The sequence below is a fragment of the Phoca vitulina genome, unplaced genomic scaffold, assembly GCF_004348235.1.
Source record: "Phoca vitulina isolate PV1807 unplaced genomic scaffold, GSC_HSeal_1.0 scaffold4, whole genome shotgun sequence".
Classification (NCBI taxonomy): Eukaryota; Metazoa; Chordata; class Mammalia; order Carnivora; family Phocidae; genus Phoca; species Phoca vitulina.
Genome location: NW_022589707.1, coordinates 55,686,494 through 55,710,787, shown reverse-complemented (window position 1 = coordinate 55,710,787; position 24,294 = coordinate 55,686,494). Strand labels below are relative to the sequence as shown.

The 24,294-nt window shown below is 35.3% G+C and overlaps 1 protein-coding gene across 9 annotated transcripts in view; it reads left to right on the top strand.

The window, feature by feature from the left end:
* Positions 1-24,294, top strand: part of PHF14 (PHD finger protein 14) — a 235,529-nt gene that overhangs the window by 84,071 nt on the left and 127,164 nt on the right. For all 9 annotated transcript variants that reach the window (XM_032402038.1, XM_032402043.1, XM_032402039.1 and 6 more), the window contains 2 exons: positions 39-170; positions 11,870-12,038. In XM_032402038.1, coding sequence (XP_032257929.1) covers positions 39-170; positions 11,870-12,038 — 301 coding nt within the window. The remainder of the gene's footprint in view (positions 1-38; positions 171-11,869; positions 12,039-24,294) is intronic.

Below are 24,294 nucleotides of genomic sequence, written 5' to 3'. Positions count from 1 at the left end.
TATTATTCTAATCCTTTATTTGCTGCCTTTATTCAAAGTTGTGGAATTTGTAAGAAGAACCATGATCAACATCTTCTTTTATTGTGTGATACCTGTAAACTCCATTACCACCTTGGATGTCTGGACCCTCCTCTTACGAGGATGCCAAGAAAGACCAAGAACAGTTATTGGTAAGTAAAATGAAAGAGATTTTAATGTTAGAACCGGTTCGCTCTGTTTCAGCAGTGTAAGATGAAGTGTTATATTGTATGGCTTCACAATAAAGTTTTCAGCACATTTTTTAAATTTTTTATAAATATTTTTCCAGCTTTGTTGAAGTATAATTGACAATTAAAAACTATATATATTTAAGATATACAACTTAATGATTTGACATATGTATACATTGTGAAGTAATCACCATAATGAAGCTAATTAACATATCCATCACTTCGCATAATTTCCATTGTCGTTTTTGTGGTGAGAACACCTTAGTCATAAATATTTATTATAATATATGAATAAACCTGTAATAGTTTTTTTTGGGAAATGAATTTTTAGTTAATTGAGGCTATTGCGGTATCTTAGCAATGGTTAAAGCATGAATTCTGTCTCGTGTGTTAAGTCTCTTTTATTATAAGAATTTCTCAAATGCTTTATTTTTGTTTTGAAATTGAATGAATTTATCAGGAATTTGCCTCCATATTCATCCTTTTATTACTTTTGGTATTTTTCATTTGTGCTAGTTATATTTATGTTTAACCATTCTTTGCAAATCTAGAAACATTTGACATGTTTCTAAATTTTTTTTCATTAACTTAGGTATATTACATTACTACAGATGTTTGATAAAAGCTTATGTATGATGAATTTTATCCTTTCCTTAATTTTAGTCCAAGGGAGAGACAAGTGCTCAAGTTTTAATAGGCTGATTCGATATAGGAAGAATTTAGAACACGGAAAACTTTGGAATAAACCTGTGTTCTTTTTAGGCAAATTACCTTTCTACTTTTAGAAAAGAGTAAACCCCAGGTTCTTAAATGGTAACTTATACGAAAAGTCGTGTTTGTCAAACACATTAAGCATGTTTTTTTGACCTCATTGTTTTATCTCATAAAGCAGTCTCTGTTCATTTTATTAGGAAGCTTACATTCTTTAACCATTTTCACAGGATTGCTTTTTCATAGTGTTCTTTTTTTTTTTTTTTTTTTTTTTTTTATTTGTCAGAGAGAGAGAGCGAACAAGCAGGGGGAGTGGCAGGCAGAAGGAAAAGCAGGCTCCCCACTGAGCAAGCCGCCTGATGTGGGACTCGATCCCAGAACCCTGGGATCATGACCTGAGCTGAAGGCAGACACTTAACTGATTGAGCCACCCAGGCGTCCCTCATAGTGTTCTTTTATCAGTTTGTCTTGAGACAGTCCTACTAGTCTGCCCTTTTCAATTATAATGGAGTGTGTATATATATTATATATTATATATATATTATATTATATATACATTTTATATATGTGCTTTTGAAGCCAGAATTTACTAAAAAAATGCTGTAGCTTATTAGAATGTCAGCAGTGTTAATAATCATCCTAGGTGGGTATTTTTTTGCCTTTTTAAAAAAGATTTATTTATTTATTTGAGAGAGAGAGAACGTGCACACGGCAGGGGGAAGGAGTAGAGGGAGAGAAAGTCTTTAAGCAAACTCCACTGAGCACAGAGCACGATGTGGGGCTCAATCCCATGACCCTGAGATCATAAAGTGAGCCAAAACCAAGAGTCAGACTCCCAACAAACTGTGCCAACCAGGTGCCCCATAGATGGGTGTTTCTAAATTGAAAGCCAGTTTGGTAGTCTCCGGGGCCAGGGTACTTAGTCATGATCTTTGACATGGAGATACGCAGTTCTCTCCTTAAATGAGGTTATGAACTTTTCTAATATTGCTCTGCCAGCAGAACTCTGGTTTCCAGTATGTAAGTTTCTGAAAGAACTTCACATACACTGCCTTGCTTAGACTGTTTTAGAAAGCTGTCCTAAAAAGACCTAAAACTACTTAGGGTCCTATGTATTGGTTACAGTGTTTTAAAGTAAAAGAAGCTAATACTGTGGCAAAGTGAAGTCTTCAATATCTTCTTGTTTTTAGTGATCAAATTTCTTTTGGCCTCTGAAATTAACTTAGTTTTTCTTAGCAATTAATTGAGTATATGTTTTGGAGTTTTATGGAATTATATTTTTCTTTAGTGTATCTCAGTTGGGAGAGGCACTTTATGCTTTTTAACATTTTCAGTTTAATTTTGAAGTTATATTAAAGATAATAAATATTAAAGCAATTTCACTTCCCAAATATTTTGTTATTACCTATACTCTTTGCCTAAGTCTATTATATATGTATGGTAGAAAAACTGTAATGGTATGCTACTATGCATCTTTTCCCCATTCTGCATTCTCTGATGCCATATTGGTATTTTGAAATTGACCATGGTTAGTAGTATGCATAATGCGGAAATTGGGAAGTGCTACGAATAATGGCTTTTTCCGTAGAGAATTAGGTGTTAGATTAGCACACTACTGCCTAACCTCTGCTTAGTTTCCATTTAGTTCTTCTTAGTGTTTTTCTTAGGAAAAGAGGTCCTAGAAAGGTCCTTTTGTCTTAGGGAAAGGGTTCCTGGACCCTAATCTCATGATTGGGCCCATTATTGGCTTAAATTTATACAGAACCTACTGGTACACATTTCTGAATGTCACCAATTACTCCTTTTGCTGTCTTTATGCTATGTGTACTTGGTAACACCCTTTCTACTTATATACCCCTTATGTTCATTGCTAGCTAAAATTACTATGCAATCTTCCCTTCTCAAATACCATGTTCTGCTTGATAGACTGTTCTAAGCACCTCCTGTCCAGCTTTTTTTTTTTTTCTTCCAGTATCAGCACTGCTTTTGGGAGATACTAGTTTGAGATCTGGATGCTTTCTGTTTGGTCCGTACCACAACAGTTCACTGCTTATTCTGGACTGATTTAAGACATGTGACAGGAAAGAATAAAGATTCAGAGGTAATTATTTATGGAGAGTAGGGAAGTTGAATAAGTTCACATTAGACAAGCTCTGACTTTTCAGTGAAATAGTAGTCTGTGGAAAGGGAAAGGAATTGGGATGATGATGGTGGCTTAAGAAGACAGAAGATAGTTTCCAGTAGTTATTTTGGAAAAAAAATCACAGATGACTTGCTGAGGCTATATACCAAGAATGTTCAGTGAATTGGTTTATTAAGTGTGATTAATTGATTTTTCTCCAGTAATGCTCAGCTGTCCAGGAGCAAGAGAGGGAAAAACCCAGGGACTTCTTAGGTTGGGTTAGGAATGGTCAAATCAGATGAGAATGCTAAGTGGGTGAGGAATTTGGCAAAGGATAAAGAGGCTAGTGAAGGTATAATCTAGGTTCCATTTTGTTTGTACTTACTCCCACTGTTTGAAATGTATTTTGTCTTACTCTTAGTTTATGTTATCTTGGTTTGTTTCTTTCTAAGTATATAATGTTGCACACTGCCTTACATTCTTCTCAGACAAGCCTGATGTGTATAAATTAAATAGTAAGGGTTTGATTTATGAGAGTAGCTCACATAATAGATACTTCTTTTAATTTTGGAATAATCTTATGTTTTTATCACTGATCAGAATTTGTCTTGCCTTTTCTAATTAAAGAATATTCTGAAAACAAAAATCCTGAATATTCTGAAGAGTATTATTTGAAAGATAATTGAGTAATATTTATTATATCCTTTTATTCTTTGGATATACCTTTGTTTATTCTTTTAAGAGAAAAGAAAATCTCTAGCACAAACCCTTCAGAGAATAATTTACAGGTTTCTTCCCCTGTTTTTCTTAATAATTTATCCTTCCCTTCCTCTGTTAACTTTTTCTTTTTATTGAGAGATAATTCACATATAACCTTGTATTAATTTTAGGTGTACAACATAATGATTTGATGTATGTATATACTGTGAAATCATTACCACAGTAAGTTTAGTTAACATCCATTGCAGCACATAGTTAAAACGGTTTTTTTCTTATGATAAGGACTTTTAAGATCTATTCTCTTAGGGGCGCCTGGGTGGCTCAGTTGGTTAAGTGGTTAAGTGGCCAGCCGACTCTTGATTTCAGCTTAGGTCATGATCTCAAGGTCCTGGAATGGAGCCCTGCAATGGTTCCACACTTGGGGGTAGAGTCAGCTTGCTTGTGCCTCTCCCTCCCCCCTCCCAACCCACTTCATGTGCCTGTCCTTGTGTGCGCTCTCTCTCTCTCAGATAAATAAATAAAATGTTTAAAAAAAAAAAAAAAAAGATTTATCTTAGCAGCTTTCAAATATACAATACAGTATTAACTATAGTCACCATGTTCTATATTACATCCCCAGGATTGATTTATTTAGAGAGAGAGCGTGGGGAGAGGGGCAGAAGGAGAGGGAGAGAGAGAGAATCTTAAGCAGGCTCCACCTTGGGGCTCCATCTCACCACCCTGAGATCATGACCTGAGCTGAAATCAAGAGTTAGATGCTTAACTGACTGAGGCACCCAGGCATGCCCCCCTTTTAATTAATTAATTAATTAGGACATATTTATGTTTTAACTGGAAGTTTGTACCTTTTGACCACCCTTAACCTTTTACACCACCCCCCCAGCTTCTGGCAACCACCAATCTGTACTCTTTATTTATGAATTTTTGGGTTTAAAAAAGAAATACTCCACATATAAGTGAGATCATACAGTATTTGCTTTTGACTTATTTAGTATAATTCCCTCAAGGTCCAGCTATGCTGTTGCAGATAGCTAGGGTTTCCTTCTGTTTTATGGCTGAATAATATTCCATTATATATCTCTACCACATTTTCTTTACCCATTCATTCATCGATGGACACAGGGTATTTCCATGTTTTTGCTCTTATAAATAATGATGCATGAACATGGGGGTGTAGATATCTTTTCAAGATAGGGATTTTGTTTCCTTTGGATATGTACTCAAGTGGAATTGCTGGATCATATGGTAGTTGCATTTTTAATTATTTTGGTTTTAAAGATTTATTTATTTATTATAGAGCGAGAGATCGTACCAGTGGGGGGAGGGGCAGAGGGAGAGAGAATCCCAAGCAGACTCTGTGCTGAGTGTGGAGCCTGACTCGGAGCTGATCCCATGACCCAGAGATCATGAACCAAGCCAAAATCAAGAATCGGATCCCCAGCCAACTGAGCCAACCAGGAGTGCCCTATTTTTAATTTTTGAAGAACCTCCATGCTAGTTTTCATAGTGGCTGCACCAGTTTACATTACTGCCAGTAGTAAATGAGCATTCCCTTTTTTCCACATCTTCTCCAACACTTGTTATTTCTTACTTTTTGATGACAGCCATTCTAACAGGCTTGAGGTGATATCTCATTGTGGTTTTGATTTGTATTTCACTAATGAAGTTTTATATAGGCACCTGTGAAGATTTTCCTTGGGGGAAAACATGGAAAAATCTTAGAGATAAGGGAAAAAACAGACTATGCTATGGAATCTTTGAAGACTGAAAGCAAAGTAATTTGTAAAGAAAAAAAAAAAAAAGCAAAACATGAATTTTGTATAATATTTGAGAAATAAAAGTGTCACTGGATTTATTACAGTTAAGAAATCATAAAATCCTTTTTTCTCTAACATATACAAGTAAATTTTTCTATAAACTGAATTAGTGTACTTGTCTTAGCGTTATTATATAATGAAATCATTTTTCCTTAGTAACTGAAAAATTTTAAACCCCCTTCTGAACTTAAGTTGTGATGTATGGTGCAGGAGATGAAGAAGGTATAGCAAATGAGAAAAATCTCTTGGTATTTCATTTCAGTATGAAGGTTGTTCTTTTGCTTAAGTTCCTGACATCAATTTTTATTACTTATACTTTAAAAATTCCTTTTTAATTAATTGAATATTTTGATTACTTAAGGTTATTTTTAATATATTGCATGGGAATTATAAATTATAGGATTCTCTTCCCTTAGTAGAATATATTACGTAAAAATACACAGGATTAAATATACAAGATAGCAGCTTAGTGTGTTATTAGAAGAAGCCAGGTATGTGTTTTGACATTATGAAGATAATTATTTTACCCCCAAGTATTACTTAATCCCATTGAATTGGACAGGCCATAAGCTTTATCCTAGATTATTATTCTTAGGATCTTATGTACTGATTAATGTAGTAGAGATGCTTTTTCACATCTTAAATGATACATAAAAGATAGAGACTATAGTATTTAATAGATTGTTGAGAAAGTTTGAAGTAGTGTGTCCATCTATGTCGACTCTGTACTGTAACTATCATATGGCAGTTTTGAAACAAATAGATAAATTTCTGCACTGGTGGTTACATTTTGTTTTGATTTTCTGTGTTCAGTGTTTTGTTGTGGAGTTCAGGGAATAACAATTTTTTTTTTTTTTTTTTAAGATTTTATTTATTTATTTGACAGAGAGACAGCAAGAGAGGGAACACAAGCAGGGGGAGTGGCAGAGGGAGAAGCAAGCTTCCTGCAGAGCAGGGAGCCCGATGCGGGGCTCGATCCCAGGACCCTGGGATCATGACCTGAGCTGAAGGCAGACGCTTAACGACTGAGCCACCCAGGCGCCCCCAGGGAATAACAATTCTACTGTCAGAGGGCGCTTTGTGACCTAAATGTATTACTTTTGGTGAGGATGAGAATGAGCATAAGAGGTTAGAGAATGTCCTGACAAGGGTTATTGTTACAAAATGAGAAACAAAAGAAAAAAAATTCAGGCGCGCCTGGGTGGCTCAGTTGGTTAAGCTACTGCCTTCGGCTCGGGTCATGATCCCAGGGTCCTGGGATCCAGCCCCGCATCGTGCTCCCTGCTCAGCCGGAAGCCTGCTTCTCCCTCTCCCACTCCCCCTACTTGTGCTCCCCCCTCACGCTGTCTCTCTCTCTCTCTCTCTCTCTGTGTCAATTAAATAAATAAATAAAATCTTTAAAAAAAAAAAATTCAATTAAAAAAAAAAAAAAAAAGCCAAAACAATGATTCATCCTAAAAAGGTACTTGTTTCTATATCCAGAAATTCATGTATGTTAAAAATGGATTGGAACTGTCTGAGAAACTTTGATTACATTTCACTTCAACTGGTAGAAATGATCACTTAAGGAAATAGTCCTTTTCTGTGATATAATTTGATATCTTTCTATAGGCATTTCTGTTTTGATTTTGTTGCATTTGTTATTTACTAACAATATCTAACATTTGTGGGTTTTTCACAATTTAGGATTGCCAATAGATTGTTTCAAAATATACTCATTATTTAAATTAGGAAAACTGTTAGGTGTTTATTGCTCATATTCGTGTTTAATCTTTTCATATGGGACAAACAGGAGCAATTGGGTGTATTACACTTTATTTGTATTTTAATTTTTTTTTTAAAGCTTTATTTATTTTAGAGAGAAGAGAGCATGCGAGCAGGGGAAGGGGAGGGGCAGAGGGAGAGAATCTTCAGGCAGACTCCCCAATGAGAGCAGGGCCCAGCATGGGCTTGATCTCACTCCCCATGAGATCACAACCTGAGCCACAACCGAGAGTTGGGACACTCAACCGACTGAGCCATCCAGGTGCCCCTGTATTTTAGTATCAGTGGCCGTCTGTGAATCCAGGGGATAAAGTGCTTGGTTGTTCTACCAATAGACATATAAAACTTTTTAAGAAACACATGGCAAATTACTTCCTTGTTTTTTTTCCTTATTGGTCATTTTTTTAGTGTTAAAATTTTTCCTCAACAATTTTGGTTAAATGAATGGGTATTTTTAGATATTAAAATCAAAGCCTTAAGTATTAATTTGCATTTTAGCAATTAATGTACATGTCTTATTAACACAAATGGCATGTTGCATTTAACTCTGTTACTGGAATTCAGAATTTAAAGTTGTCACTTTTAAAAAATAATTATTAGTTTGATAATGTTTATTAGTGAGAGATGTGAATTTTGATGGAGTATGACTTCAAATGATAAGAAATCTTTGAAAATACTTGGTGAGAGAATTCTAAGATGCATTCAGGGGTACTTATATAAACTAAGTACTGATATAAACTAAGGGTACTGATATGTAAACTAAATATCAAACAATTTTATCTACCGTAACTATTTTTGTAAAGATAACACTGTAAGTTAGACTTTTAAAGAATTACTTTCTGATCATTCTTTTATTTTTATTTTTAAAAATTTTATTTATTTGACAGAGAGAGACAGCGAGAGAGGGAACACAAGCAGGGGGAGTGGGAGAGGGAGAAGCAGGCTCCCCGCTGAGCAGGGAGCCCGATGCGGGGCTGGATCCCAGGACCCTGGGATCATGACCTGAGCCGAAGGCAGACGCTTAACGACTGAGCCACTCAGGCGCCCCTGATCATTCTTTTAAATTTGAAGAAAATGTATGAAAAAAATTTACTTCTAACAGTTTCTCATGAATTTTTAAATGGGCCTTTATAACTGGCAATATCAAGGTTTTCAACAATCATTTTGTAGACTTTTGCTGTCCAAGTGTTAGCCACTAGCCATATGTGACTCCTTGAATTTAAATTGATTAAAATTAAAATTTACAAATCAGTTCCTCAGTCACACTAGCCACGTTACAAGTGCCCAGTAGCTGTATGGCTAGTGGCTGCTGTACTAGTAGTGCAGTTACAGATAATTCTAACATAAAATTCTACTGGACAGTACTGATCTGATTGAAGTTTCAGTGTTTAATTATCTTTTAATGTTACTCTTGTTTTTTCAAATGTTTTGTTGTGGCAAAATACACATTACATAAAATTTATATCTTAATCATTTTTAAGTGGTACAATTCAGTGGCATTAAATACATTAATAATTATTATATTATTGTATTAGATACTATAATAATCTATCTCTGTGGCATTTTTCGTCTTGTAAAAACTGAAACTCTCTATGTATTAAATAATAACTCCCCATTCTTCCCTCCCCTCCAGCCCCTGGCAACCACCATTCCACTTTCTGTCTCTATGATTTTAACTACTCTTAAGTACCTCATGTAAGTGGAATCATGTAGTATTGGTCTTTTTAGTGACTGGACTATTTCACTTAGACTAATGTCTTCAAGTTCATCCATGTCATAGCATATTGCAGAATTTTCTTCTTTTTTCAAGCTGAATTAATAGTCCATTGTATGTGTGTACATTTTACTTATCCATTTATGGGTCAGTGGTTACTGGGGTTGCTCCCACAATTAGCCATTGTGAACAATGCTGCTATGAACGTGGGTGTGTATCTCTTTAAGAATGGATTATATGGTAATTCTATTTTTAATTTTTTGAGGTACCACCATACTGCTTTCCAAAGCAGCTGTGCTATTTTACATTTCATCAACAGTGCACAGAGTTCCAATTTCTCTGCATCCTTGCGAACTTACTATTTTCTGCTTTTTGTTTTGTTAATAGCCATCCTATTGGATGTGAGGTGGTATCTCATTGTGGTTTTGATTTTCATTTCCCTACTGATTAGTGATGTTTAGCATCTTTTCTTTTGCTTATTAGTCATTTGTATATCTTTGTATATCTCATTTATTTATTTATACTATTGAGAGTGAGGGAGTGTGAGCCTGTAGGGGGGTGAGGGGAAGAGGAGAGAGAGAGAATCTTAAGCAGGCTCCATGCTCAGTGCAGAGCCTGATGTGGGGCTCGATCTCATGACCCTGAGATCATGACCTGAGCTGAAATCAAGAGTCAGTCACTTAACCGACTCAGCCACCCAGGTGCCTCTCTATATCTTATTTAAATCTTTCTTCAACATGAATGTGGACTTAAGAAACAGTTATAATAATATTAGTTTTTAGGATATTAATTTTTTTTAATGTGTTAGTCTCTACATCATGTAAAAAATAAGAAGTGGAGTTACAACCCATTCTTGTAATACTAGCTTTTATAATTGATCATGTATTAACCTTTACTGAGATCTTTATTTCTCCATAATGGATTCTGACACTGTCTAGTGTCCTTTTTTTTCCCCCCACCCTGTAGGATTCTCTTGATCATTTCTTGTAGGACAAGTCTGGTGGTATCAGACTCGCCCAGCTTTTGTCTAGGACTGTCTTAATTTCTCCCACACTTTTGAAGGACAGTTTTGATGAACATAGGATTCTTGGTTGACAGTTTTTGTTTGTTTGTTTGTTTGTTTGGTCCTTTTAGCATTTTGAATATATTGATACACTGCCTTCTGGCCACCAAAATTTCTGATGAGAGATCTCCTTGTAATCTTATTGAGGATCCCTAGTATGTGACAATTCTGAATTTGTCTCTTTGTATTTTCAAGATTCTCTTTGTGTCTTTTTATTTGGAAAGTTTGATTATAATGCATCTTGGTGTGGGATTCTTGGAATTTATCTTGCTTGGTATTTGTTGAGCTTCTTGGATTTTATATTATCTTCTTTCATCAAATTTAGGAAGTTTTCAGTCATTATTTCTTCAAACATTCTCTCTGCCCCTTTTTTCTTCTTCTGGGCCTTCCACAGTGCAAATGTTGGTCCACTTGTTGATGTCCCACATGCCTCTTAGGATCTATTCACTTTTTTTCAAGTTTTTTTTTTTTTTTTCCTGTTTGTCCCTCAGACTTTGTAGTTTCCATTGTTCTTTCTTTCAAGTTTGCTGCTCAAATCTGTCCTTTTAATCCTTCTAGTAAATTTTCCATTCAGTTATTGTACTTTTCATCTCCAGAATTTCCTTTTGGTTTATTTTTAGGCTTTCTGTCTCTCTATTGATAATTCCATTTTGTTCATAAATTATTTTCTTGTCTTTCTCCACAATTTCTATTAGTTCATTGAGCATTTAAAAAGTAATTCTTTGTCTTGCATATCTGCCATCAGGTCTTCTTCCGGGACAGTTTCTGTTGATTTTTCCCACCTTTTAATGGACGATACTTTCCTTTTTCTTTCTATACCTTGTGAGATTTTTGTCAGAAACTGGACATTTGAATTTAATAATGTGATAACTTTGGAAGTGAGATTTTCTTTCATTCCCAACATTTGCTGTGTTTTGTTACCGTTCCCGTTCGTTTGTTTGTTTTTGTTTTTTATTATAGTGTGCTGTCTCTGGCTGAGAATCAGACTAAGGTGTAAACTTTTCTGAGCCTTTCCCTGGGCAAGTGTGGTCATTTTCTAATTTTTCCTGTGTATGCGCTTATTTTTGAATGTCCATGTGTTTAATGTCTGGCTCCCAAAAGGGGGCAAAGAGAAAAATGAAGGTGGGGGATAATTTTAAGTTCTAGAAGTCATTTCAGGCCAAGGGGGAGCTCACTCACCTTTTTGTATTTCTGTGATCAGAGCACAGACGCTCAATATTTGGAGGACATGGTTTATTTTGCCCATCGTGGCTCCTAACAGCTGTATGTAAGCTCCTGCAAGAACATGTGCACGACTGCCTGCCATGTGGCTTGGTTGGAAAATGGGTAGCTGTGACTTTGCTGAGAGCTGAAATTGACTGAAATTAATAGCAGCTTACCTGTGCAAGTCTTTCCTTAGAAGCTGCAAGCCTTTACTAGACTCCAGAGTTCCAAAATAATTATATCAAACAGATTCTGCCAGTGCAGTTGTTTTCTAGGTGGAGACACATATACTTCCATTGCTTTGGACTCCGCCATCAGTGCTGAATCTCTTATGTTGGTTCACTTAAACATGTAACATTATTGTATGTGGGTTTATGATACTTACAGGGATACAAGGAATTGCTTTATATATTTACTATTGTCATACAGGAGTGTACATTTTTATATATTCTTCACATACACCTGAATTTTTGTATTAATAGAAACCATAGCTAATGCTAGAAAATAAAAATAAATGTGTGAACTTACATTTTTTTCCTTATGTAGGCAGTGTTCAGAATGTGACCAGGCAGGGAGCAGTGATATGGAAGCAGACATGGCCATGGAAACCTTACCAGATGGGACCAAACGATCAAGGAGACAGATTAAGGAACCCGTGAAATTTGTTCCACAGGATATGCCTCCAGAACCCAAGAAGATTCCAATAAGAAACACGGTAACTTTTTCCCTGTTTATCATAATCATCACAGAAATCTGAGGCCAAAATTTAAGATGTGAGAAAGACAAAGGGTGAACATATACTCAGGAGTCAAAGAAAGAAACCAATATGTTGCTATTGGTCATTCTTAAGAGTTTACTGTTTTACATTATGAAATACACCATACATGTGTGAGAATTTATGGTTTATATATTCAACTTAAAGCATAATAATAATGAATGCCCACTGTATCCACCAACCTGCTTCAAAAATCAAACATTACCAAAGGCTTTGATGTCCCCTGTGAATCCTTGGTAATCACATTCTCATCTATCTAGCAAGAGATTACCTGTATCCTCAACTTTATATTTCTCATTCTCTTCTTCTTTTTTTTTTTTTTTTTTATAATTAATCTCCAAATGTGTGTACTCATAAGTAATACATAGTTTTGCAGGTTTTGAATTTTATATGAATGGAGTCAGACTTTTTCCTTTTGTTATTTGATACTTTAACCCATTGATTTGATTCATAAATACTGATCTGTGTAGTTATTAATTTATATTCACTAATGTATAGTTTTTAATTAAAAGAATAGATCATATATTTTATTCTGTAGATTGGCAGTTTTGTTTCCATCTTTTTCCTTTTGTAAACAACTCTGTTTTAAATATTTTTGTAGATGTCTCCTGAAGCATGGTAACAAGGAGTTAGGGTAAATACCAAGGTGTTCATTTGCTTAATTATTGGTTTGTGCATCTTCAGTTTTGCTAGGTAATTCCAGTGTGTTCCGAACCAGTTTACACTCACAGCAATGAATGATCTGTTGCTCTACAAACTTGTTGTGTCCAATATTTTAGTGCTGTCCAATGCGATACATGTAAAATAGTATATCATTTTATTTTGCATTTCCCTCAGTATTAATGTCTTTGAATATCTGTGTATTTTGGTAAGTTGTATTTTCTCTTCTAGGGAATGTAAATGCAATTCTTTTCCAGTTTTTCTTTTTTTTTTTTTTTAAAGCTTTTTTTTTTTTTAAGATTTTATTTATTTATTTGACAGAGAGAGACAGCAAGAGAGGGAACACAAGCAGAGGGAGTGGGAGAGGACGAAGCAGGCTTCCCGCCGAGCAGGGAGCCCAGTGCAGGGCTCGATCCCAGGACTCTGGGATCATGACCTGAGCTGAAGGCAGACACTTAACAGACTGAGCCACCCAGGCGCCCCTCTTTTCCAGTTTTTCTATGAGATTGTTAGTTTCTCATTAAAAATTTTTTGAGGTTAGAGTTTAAAGAATTTCTTCCAGGAGGCATTTATATTTGTTATTACCAGGTACCTGGGAGGTCTACCAACCTAAGACCATTTTAAATAAATTTGGTGTATGTGTCTTTTTCCATTACTCAAGTGGTGTGAATTTCTGCCCCAAACTCATGAAGGCTGGTCTGCAGTTACGAATTCTTAGCGGGGGGCATTTTTTACTTTCTTACCTTGAACCAAGGCAGACACTTCTCAAAAATCTGCCTCCCCCTGAAGGAGATGTAGATATTTTTTGGATTAGTTGTCATCCTTTGTTTTGTTACCTGTTTAGTTTTAGAGAGTTTTTGCTTTTTTCCTTGAAGTTACAGCTTTCTCAAAAATTTTCTTTAATCTGTAGTAGCCATATTTAATCTAATCAGTTAAGAGATCTTATTTAAGAGAAGTCACCTAGAGTACTTCATTCAGTTTTGTGTTATGGGCTTACTTGAAATTGATGACTCAGATGTGGAAATTTTTTCTTAGATAATTTAAATAGTTGATTTTCAATACTCTGATCAACTTGAAATTGTTTTATTTATAATTCCCACTAGTTTAAAACATTTCATTACGCCTCACAAATACATTTTGTTTACAAATGAACTAAAGAGAATTTTCCTTCTTTAAATGAGCCTGCTTATTTCTATTTCTAATATATTTTGTATAACTTCGATGCCAAGATCTTAGAGAAAAACTATTACTTCATGTGTCTATGTCTGCAAAGATTATCCTTTTATGAAACATTTTCTTCCTTTATTGTTTAAAGAAATCTTTAGGACCAGTGTTATTATCTTGAACTTTGAAGTTCTATATAGAGGGGAAATTTCATACCTATTATAGTGATACTTACATGCCCGTAGTTTAATACTACTTAAGATGAAAGAGGATCCTATATTTTTCTAATTTACTTGTTTGCTCTTCCAGCCTAGAATTATAAGGAAGCTTTTAAGTTTTCTAATTTAGTCCAATTCTTTTTACCTTATTCCTTGTCTCTTGTTTTCTTGTGTAAAAGTCTTAGTCTTCTTATAGATATGGGTGGGTAAAACACAAAGAAGGATTTCATGGCCAGTAATTTTGGAAATATAGTATGATTATTTTCTCTCTCGGGAGGATTCAAATATATATTGAAGGTCTGAGAAACACTACTGTTTAGAAAAATGATTAACTTTTTTCCTAACTTATCAAAGAGCACTTTTTTCAAGACCCTTTTTTTTATTGTACCGTAGAGTTCTGGGTGGTACCAGCTTTAGAAATGGTGTTCTAGAGGCCATGAATTACTTGCATCAGGATCATCTGGGGTGTTCGTTGGAATCTAGGTTTTGGAGTCATCCTAGAGCTAATGAATTAAAATTAGGGGTTGGGTTGAGCAGACTTCTTAGGTGTTATTCTTATATGCAGACTAAAGTTTGAAAATAACTATTTATATAATATTTATGATTATTACTCTTACTCTTTTCCTTCCTTCTTCCCTCCCTTCCCCCCATCAATCCATACAGCAATTCAGAAAACCTTTGATGAGCATGTTCAGTTGGTCAGGTACCTGGTTGAGGAATGTAAGAATGAGAGATGCAGAAGAGAGTGATTCAGTCATCTTGATCTTGATCTTACCATTTAGGCTGAGTTTCTACTGTTATCATAATTTTTTATCTTAACATTTCTATTTCAGCGTTGTATTAACGTTTTAAATTATTAGACAGTATGGTTAAAAATGAGGCAGTCTACTTTCTTTTCTTAGTATACTGTTAATTATGGGATTCCAGGTACCTAACTGCCAACTCATTTGTATAACCAAGTATATCTTTCACAACAAATAACTGATTTATCTCTCCCTCTGTTTAATTTTTTAATTGTTGTTCCTAGTATCTTCCTACTTACACTTTTTATTTTGGTACATATATTACATTTTTGGATATTCTTTTTTTTTTTTTTTTTTAAAGATTTTATTTATTTGAGAGAGAGAGAATGAGAGATAGAGAGCACGAGAGGGAAGAGGGTCAGAGGGAGAAGCAGGCTCCCTGCTGAGCAGGGAGCCCAATGTGGGACTCGATCCAGGGACTCAAGGATCATGACCTGAGCCGAAGGCAGTTACTTAACCAACTGAGCCACCCAGGCGCCCTACATTTTTGGATATTCTATCCTTAAATTTCTTATAATAATTCTTGCTTTTGTTCGTTTTTATTTTCCCTGCCATTATTGATCAAAGTTTACTTCATTTCACAATAGTCCTATTGCTCTATCAAAATTTTAAAGAAAATTTACCTTTGTGATATAGGGAGTTCATGACGTATATCCTAAGCTTTAATTTCTCATTTCAAAATAATATATCATTTAATAAAACTGTTAAAATGATCATTTGTTCTACAACTTTCCATTTCTGTTAAGTTCCTTTGGGTTATAGTACTAGCACAGTTTTTAGAAAAGTTTGGGCTATTTCATGCTAGTAAAAATGATTTTTCTCTTGTTTCAAAAATCTATTTTGTGGGATATGTGAATTGGTATTCTGTTGGAATAATTTTATTTTTAAAATTCAGACTTTATAGTATAGTTAAGCATATAGCACTTTAATCTTTTTCTTTTTTTTTTTTTTGAAGGACTGTCTCTATAGAGTTGTCTCTAAGAACCATCAAAAATATAAAATGATCATGGCTGCCATAGATTGAAGTCCCATTTTTATTGAACATATTTTCTTCCCCTTGCTATTACTTTCTCACCTTGTATACTTTATATCTTAAAGAAGCAAAGGAGGGAAGGAAGGGATTTACATGTTGGAATATTTGAGTAAATTGTGGTATGTTGCTACTATTAATTTAACTTCTGTTTATCCATACTGCTAATAAACCCAACCATCCTATTGTTTTGTCTTTCTTCCTACTATTTGATCATTGGATATTTTAGTTCATTACTTTCCTCAAAGGATAGTAAGTCAGAAGAGGAAATGAGGGATTAGTCTACCTTTATCTAAGATTGTTTAATAGTAATAATACCTAACATTTATTGAGGACTCATCATATGCCAGACACTGTATTAATCCTCTGGCCTACTCTCCCTTTAAAAAATAAGTTAGTATTTGACTATTATAATAACACTTATTTTACTCAAAATGAAACAGACACAGAAAGCTTGAGGAACCTACCTATGATGTTACAGATAGTAAGCAGAATAGGACTTAAATTCAGATAGCCTGAATTAATGACCTGGTTTTTGTTGTTGTTGTTTTGTTTTTTTTAAGATCTGTAAAAGAAATTTACTTGAGATACAAATGAAGCTGTAAAACATTTGGTTTTTAGGTAGCATAGTTGGGAATGTGATACCAGAAGGTTCATGTGTCTTTCTGTAGCATAGTGTTATCTATAGTAAGGCGGTCACATATCCGCTTACTAACTTGCATACCTGAGTTTGTTCACATTAGATATAAGATTCAGCACTCCTTTTCTTTGCACTTTCAGTTGAGTGTGAAGTGTTTTTCCCCCCAAGCTTGTACAAGAGGACTGATGTCACTCCTTTCAATCGCAGTGTAATAGTGTAGAAGTTAATTAATAAAATGTTTGAAGGTTATTCTACCTTGAGGAAATTGATACTAAAAAAAGAAAAAAATAGAAGCAGCAAATCTGTAAGTACACTGACAGTATGTGTATATGTGAGCCACAAGTATATGTTTATTTTGCTATTCTGTATTGGTTTGCTTTTTTCCCTCTAAATTGTGAATACTGTGAAACTTGTTGTAGAAAAAAAGAGTGCATGCTTTGGTATTGGCAGTGAAGATGGAGAAGTACATAGTGGTTTTTGTTTCCTAACTAGTTACTCCAAATCTGCCTGAAACATTTGGCTTATTGCATCTCAGCTTTTTTGATTAAGCAACAAATACCTTTTTGATTGTTCATTTGATTTGATCAGTGTTAAGAGAGATGGTCCCATGGACTCAATTTTTGTGCTCCGATGCCTGCTTTGTGCCAAATAAGGCTGCTGTTAGAAGAATGGCATCCACTTTTCCCTGCTGACAGACAGTTTCCATTTATCATAGCCAGAGAGTGCAATGGGGAATAGAACACTTTGGCAAGCCTTACTATATTTTTAGTGTTTAGATGCTGAGGAATTTCACTTTTCATTTTATTCTACTCTGATTTCCTTAATAAGGATTTATAGAAATCTGAATTAATATAGCATATTTTGAGACAGTAGATCCAATAAGATATAGATGCTTTTCAGAGTGTAGTCCCAGTATTACTTTTTCTTCCCCTAATTTTTTCCTACCCACAGATGATAAAAGATTAGCCAGAAAAGTTACTTGAAAAAAATGATAGCACTGAAGATTTGTTCTTCAAAAATGATGGGTTAAAAGAGCCATTTTTGAGTTGTAAGAATGAAAATACTATATTTTCAGAAAACATTCCTCTTGTACAAACATGGATATTCTCTCTGATTCATATTTTCATATTATCTCATATCTAATTATCATAATTGATACAGTTTTTTAAAAATGATTCTGAATGTTAGAATTATTTTTAAATTTTAACCATGAAAGTAATACGTGAATTTTTTTTGTTATAAGAAATTCGAAAGTATAAAGTCTCCTTTGACTTTCCTCCCAGCATTACCCCTCCCCAGCCCAATTCACATGCCTTGAATCTACCTTTATTATAAGGGTATATATTTTGAACTTTATCTGACATTTCTTTTGGTGTATCTGTGAAACAAAAAATACGAAAAAAAAGTGATCAGTGAGTCATGTGGAAAAGTAATATGGGCATAGTTCAAGAAACATGGAAATAATGAAGTATTAATAAGCAAAAGAGGAATGATCTGGTTTTAGAAAATTCTTCACATATTGTTCCCTGTTCCAGGAACATAATTTTGTAACATCATCTTAGATTGGCTCACAAATATCCCATCTTCAGTATTTCAGTCTCTCAGGAACCATATTCTCTTATTTATTATTGGGCACAAATAGGAGGACTCAGTCTAAAGAAGAAAAAGGGTTGAAAAGCATAATTTTATTTAACCATTATCTGTTATTTAGTTTGTATTTTATATTAATTGTCATTACTGTGCTATGAAGTAGTTACCAATGTCATTGCCATTTTATAGTTGAGAAACTGAGGCAAAACGATTCAGTAACTTGCCTAAGGACATACAGCTTCTAAGTGGTAGAGCCAGGAATCAAACTAAGGTAGCTTCTGAGGCCAAACTTGTAAGTGCTTCATTATGCTGCCTTTCCAGACAGGATTACAGTGATTGTTCCTGGCACTTGTCCTTGGGCCAGAATCATAGGCTCCTCGTGCTTTCAGCAGCTTAGTGGCTAAAGGTTTGGTCAGGAAAATGGAATTCACTCTGTGGGGAATTAAGGACTTATACTAACTACTGTTGGCATACCTGGGGTTGTCGATGTCAAGAAAACTTTCACCATATGTCAGAGGCATTCTGAATATCAGAGAAATTGTCAATGAAATATCTATCCTGAAGCACTGAGTAGGTGGTAGGAATTGCCACCAGGTCAGAGAATTTGACAGTGAAGATCTGAGCCCAAAGAACACTGTTGAGTTGGTAGAAAAATGAGAATTTGTGGGGAAGTCTGCAAAGCCTGCCAGGACTGTGAAGTGGGAGCTGATGGAAAGGTCTAGAAGGCTGCAGCCTATGAAAAAGCCAAGCATCTGAGTCTCATGACCTCCTGAGTAAAATGGCCTTCACTTAAATGTTTCAAATCTGAGGTTACTAACATGGAACCATAGACAGAAGGTGAGAGGGAGGACTTTGGGAAATTAATTAATTTAATTTAATTTTAATTTAAAATAACTTCTATTTATTCAGTTAGAAATATCTTGTTTATGGATATAACTTATAATTATGCTTTAGAAAGTATGCATTAAAATGTACTGATATTTTCCTCTCTAGGACATTTTCTTTGTAGCATTATTCCCTTTAAAAAGTAGAAGATGGTATAAAATTAACTTCTTGAGTGTTTTCGATAGCATCAAAACCTGTAAGATAGCACAGTGTGTGGTGGAAAGCACCTGGACTAGCACATGGTAGATCTGAATTGTAGTTCATACTCTGCCAATAACCGTTTATGTGGCCTTGGATAAGTACTTTACTTTGTTTATACTCAGTATCCTCATTTATAAAATAAATTAGATAATCTTTTCTAGAACTAAAAGTCTCATCTAAATTCACGTTTGCATTTATTATTTTATCCTTAACACTATTCGGGGTGCCTGGGTGGCTCAGTCGTTAAGCATCTGCCTTCAGTTCAGTTCACGATCTCAGGGTCCTGGGATTGAGCCCCTCATCAGGCTCCCTGCTCAGTGGGGAGTCTGCTTCCCCTTCTTCCTCTAAACACCCCCCCCCCCCCCCCCCCCCCCCGCAGCTCATACTCTCTCTCTCATGCTCTATCTCTCGCTCAAATAAATAAAATCTTAAAAAAAAACAACCCACTATTGATTAGAGGGTTAAAGTACACACACATTGTTATTAAAAGAATCTAGGGATAGTAATACTTTGTAATTAGGCTTCATGACATGTAATAAAAATTGTTTTATTTTTAAAGACCATATTTGTTGATAATCTTATGTTTTCCCTTTCTGGCAGTTACCTTTATTATAATTATTGTTCTTCTGAAAAAATTTTTATGAATGCTTCCAGGAGATACTTTTCAACAAATGAGCTACCAGATGTGTATACTGTATACTCACTTGTTTCCAAGATTTTATTTTTTTGAAATTTTCCTTTTGCTTACTTTTCAAAGTGACATTTGATTGTTTTACTTAGCCAATTTCATACTGACTTCTTTATGATAGTAACTTTCCAAAGACAAAACATTAACAATAATAGAAACATGCTTTCTCACTTTATGAACACTTTTTACCGTATTACTGTTGTAAGGCTGAGTAGGCAGGGGTGAGGCAGATGCTGAAAGAAACCGTACACTGAAACTGTCCCACTAATTAACTAAATTTTAAGGATTCTCATTGATTTAGTTTATTTTTAAAGGAAGGCATGAATAGGAAACATTACAAAGTTTTCCTTTGCCTTACATTGTTTTTCAATTTTTTAGTCTCCTTGAATCTAAGGGTAACTCTTTTTTTTTTAATCATTTTATTTATTTATTTGACAGAGAGAGGGACAGCGAGAGAGGGAACACAAGCAGGGGGAGTGGGAGAGGGAGAAGCAGGCTTCCCGCCGAGCAGGGAGCCCGATGCGGGGCTCGATCCCAGGACTCTGGGATCATGACCTGAGCCGAAGGCAGACGCTTAACGACTGAGCCACCCAGACGCCCCTAAGAGCAACTCTTCTTATAACATTCAACTTCTTTGTAAGCCTTCCTTCCTTCCTTCCTTCCTTCCTTCCTTCCTTCCTTCCTTCCTTCCTCCCTTCCTCCCTTCCTCCCTTCCTCCCTTCCTCCCTTCCTCCCTTCCTCCCTCCCTTCCTCCCTTCCTCCCTTCCTCCCTTCCTCCCTTCCTCCCTCCCTTCCTCCCTTCCTCCCTTCCTTCCTTCCTATATACACAGTTTTTGATATAGTCAGCCAGGTCAAATAATTTCTTAAATATTTCCTCCAGAGCCCTTTCTCCTCCAGCTCTAATCTGAACTGGTTTTTCTATGTCATCCTTGGACTTTGCTTCATCATCATCATGGGACTTCCTTTTAAACTTTCATAGGTGGAATTTTTTGTTGCTTGCATTTAATTTTTTTTTTTTCATTTAGTCCCTTATCTTGATGGGACAACTTCTTCAATGATTTATTTAGTAAAGGTTAGTGAGAGGTAAATTTTTGAGATATTACATGTCTGAAAATTAGTTTTTTATGCTCATTAATAATACGGCTGTGTATAAAATATTACATTTTTTTAAAGCACCACTTGACTGACTCCTGGCTGTCAGTATTGCTTTCTGCTTTTTAAACTCATTTTATCGTCTGTCTTGAAACTCTTAGTATTTTCTTTTTTTCCAGTGTATTCAGTGGTAAAATTCAGGACCTTGCTTGGTGTGGTACATCTTTATTCATCTCTGGGAGCTTAGTGAGTCCTTTTTGTCTAGAAACTCATGTATTGTAGTTCTGAGAAATTAATTTTTGTTATTTCTTTGATAATTTTTATCTTTTTTCTGTTCTCTTTTTCTGGAACTTCTACTAATTGTATTTTGGTGCTGCTAGATTAGTTCTCTAATATTTTTTTCTTTTTTTTTTTTAAGATTTTATTTATTTATGTTAGAGCACAAGAAAAGGGGAGCGGCAGGCAGAGGAGGCAGACAGAGGGAGAAGCGGGACTCAATCCCAGGACCCTGAGATCATGACCTGAGCCGAAGGCAGATGGTTAACCGACTGAGCCACCCAGGCATCCCTCTAATATTTTTTTCTATCATATTGTTCTTTTTTTTTTCTTTCTTTTTTTTTTTTTTTTTTTTACTTCTGGGAGATTTTCTCAACTTTATATTCCAACTCTTTTACTAAATTTCTGATTTGGGGATGCATGTGTACTTTCGTTGTTCTTTTTAATAACAGATGTTCTTATTTCATGATGGCAAAAACTTATTTTACCTCTTCAGGAATATTCATTGTAATTACTTCTCAATTTTTTTTTTCCTTCATTGTCTGTTTCCTCTGGGTTCCCTAGTTCTGTTCATGTTTGTCTCTTTCCTGTCGAAGCTTTCAGATGACTGGGGATCCTTAGATGTGCACTCATATATTTAATGGTAATTAAATTTATGTGAGGCTGTTTTCCCTATAGGGCTGATTTTATGATCGGGGGCTTTTTCTTCGAGAACATCTTAAATGTCAGTATCAGTAGTTTTTTTCCACATCCATTCAGTAGAAGTATTCTCTCATCTCCTAACTGGTAGGTATAATTTTGACTGCCAGACTCCTGGACAGGTGAGGAGAAGGGGGCTAAAGATCTCACAGTTCAGAGAGCAGAATTCCATGTAAACTTTCTGGTTTCTGTTTGCTACGTCACTGCTCCCTTCTCTGTGCCTGATAATCCATTGTCCAGAGTCTGTCTGGTTATTTTTCTCCAGAGGATAGGCCTCCTGTGTCTGGTGGGAAAGGAGTAATCTCTTGACAGTATAGAGAAGGAGTGAAATCCCTTATACCTTTATGTTACTGAATTTTAACCCAAAGTAACATTTTATTTCCTACCTATATAGTGATTTCCACAGTGTGGTAAGTGGAATAATGGCCCTCCAAAGATGTCCATGTCCTAATCCTCAGAACCTGTAAATATGTTCTCTTATATAGCAAAAGGAACTTTGCAGGTATGACTAAGGTTATAGACCTTGAGATGGAAGGTTAACCAGAGTTGTCCAATGTGGGCCCAGTCTAATCATATAAGTACTTAAAAGAAGAGGTTGTAAATAAGAGGGAGATGTGACTACAGACAAGGGGTTAGAAAGATGATGCAGCATTGCTTCCTTGGAAGATGGAAGAAGGGGGCCATGAGAAAGGAATGTTGGCACCCTCTAGGAGATAGAAAAGGCAAGTAAACTGATTCTCCCCTTAGAGCCCTGTGAAAGAAATGCAGCCCTGTCAGCACCTTAATTTTAACCCAGTGGCACCCATGTCAGAACTGTAAGAGTGCATTTGTTTTGTTTTAAGCCACTGAGTTTATGATAATTTGTTATAGCAGTAATAGAAACTAATATAGAGTAACTTGTACATTTCTTTTCACATTTAAAATTAAAATGGGACAGTGATTTATAATACTATATATTTTTTACTTGAAGCCATGTATGTTGGAAACGAATGACACATTCCTTCATATTTTTGGAAAGTTCCAGTAGTACAGTAGTTTATTCATACTCAAATGTTTTATATCATTAAATGATATAGAGTCAGTAGGTGAATTTTATAGCGCTTAATAAGTTTTTTCAATACTGATGGATGTTGAAATAATTTTGAAAGGCATTTTAGTTTTATTTAGGTGTAAGTTAAATGTAAAAATTAATCATTTATGCGGTAATGGAGAATTGGTTCATTATTCTTTAAAGTTTGTTACAATTAAAATTAACTTGATCAACTTATGATTTTTTTATAACAGCTTTATTGAGATACAGTTCACATACCATGCAATTCACTCATTTAAAGTTGTGTAATTTAGTGGGTTTTAGTAAATTCATAGAGTTGTACAGCCATTACCAATTTTAGAACATTTTTATTGCCGTGCCCCGCCTCAAATTCCTGCCAAAATCCCTATGCCCATTAGCAGTGACTCCATTCAACACTCTCCCAACCTCAGGCCTTGGCAACTACTAATTTACTATCTGTTACTGTATATTTGCCTATTTTGGACATTCCATATACATGGAATAATATAGGGATGCCTGGGTGGCCCAGTCGGTTAAGTTGTCTGCCTTCAGCTCAGGGTCCGGGGATCTAGCCCCACATTGGGCTCTCCACTCAGCAAGGAGTCTGTTTCTCCTTCTCCCTCTGTGTGCGCGTGTTCTCTTTCTCTCTCAAATAAATAAAATCTTTTTAAAAATGGAATAATACATAGTGTTTTATGACTGGATTTTTTCACCTAGCATAATATTTTCAGGATTTATTCATGTTATGGCATGTATGAGTACTTCATTTCTTTTTTCTTTTTTTTTTTTAAGATTTTTATTTATTTATTTGACAGAGAGAGATAGCGAGAGCAGGAACACAAGAAGGGGGAATGGGAGAGGGAGAAGCAGGCTTCCTGCTGAGCAGGGAGCCCTATGCGGGACTCGATCCCAGGACCCTGGGATCATGACCTGAGCCGAAGTCATATGCTTAACGACTGAGCCACCCAGGCACCCTATCAGTACTTCATTTCTTTTGATTTTTGTATAATACTCCATTTTATGGCTATACCAGATTTTTAAATTCATCCATTCATCTGTCACTTAATGGACATTTGTGGGTTTGTTTCTGTTTTTTCTTTTTTACCTTTTGGCTGTTACAAATCATGCTGCTATGAATATTCATGTACAAGCTTTTGTGTGAACGTGAGTTTTTCACTTACCTTGGTTGTATACCTAGG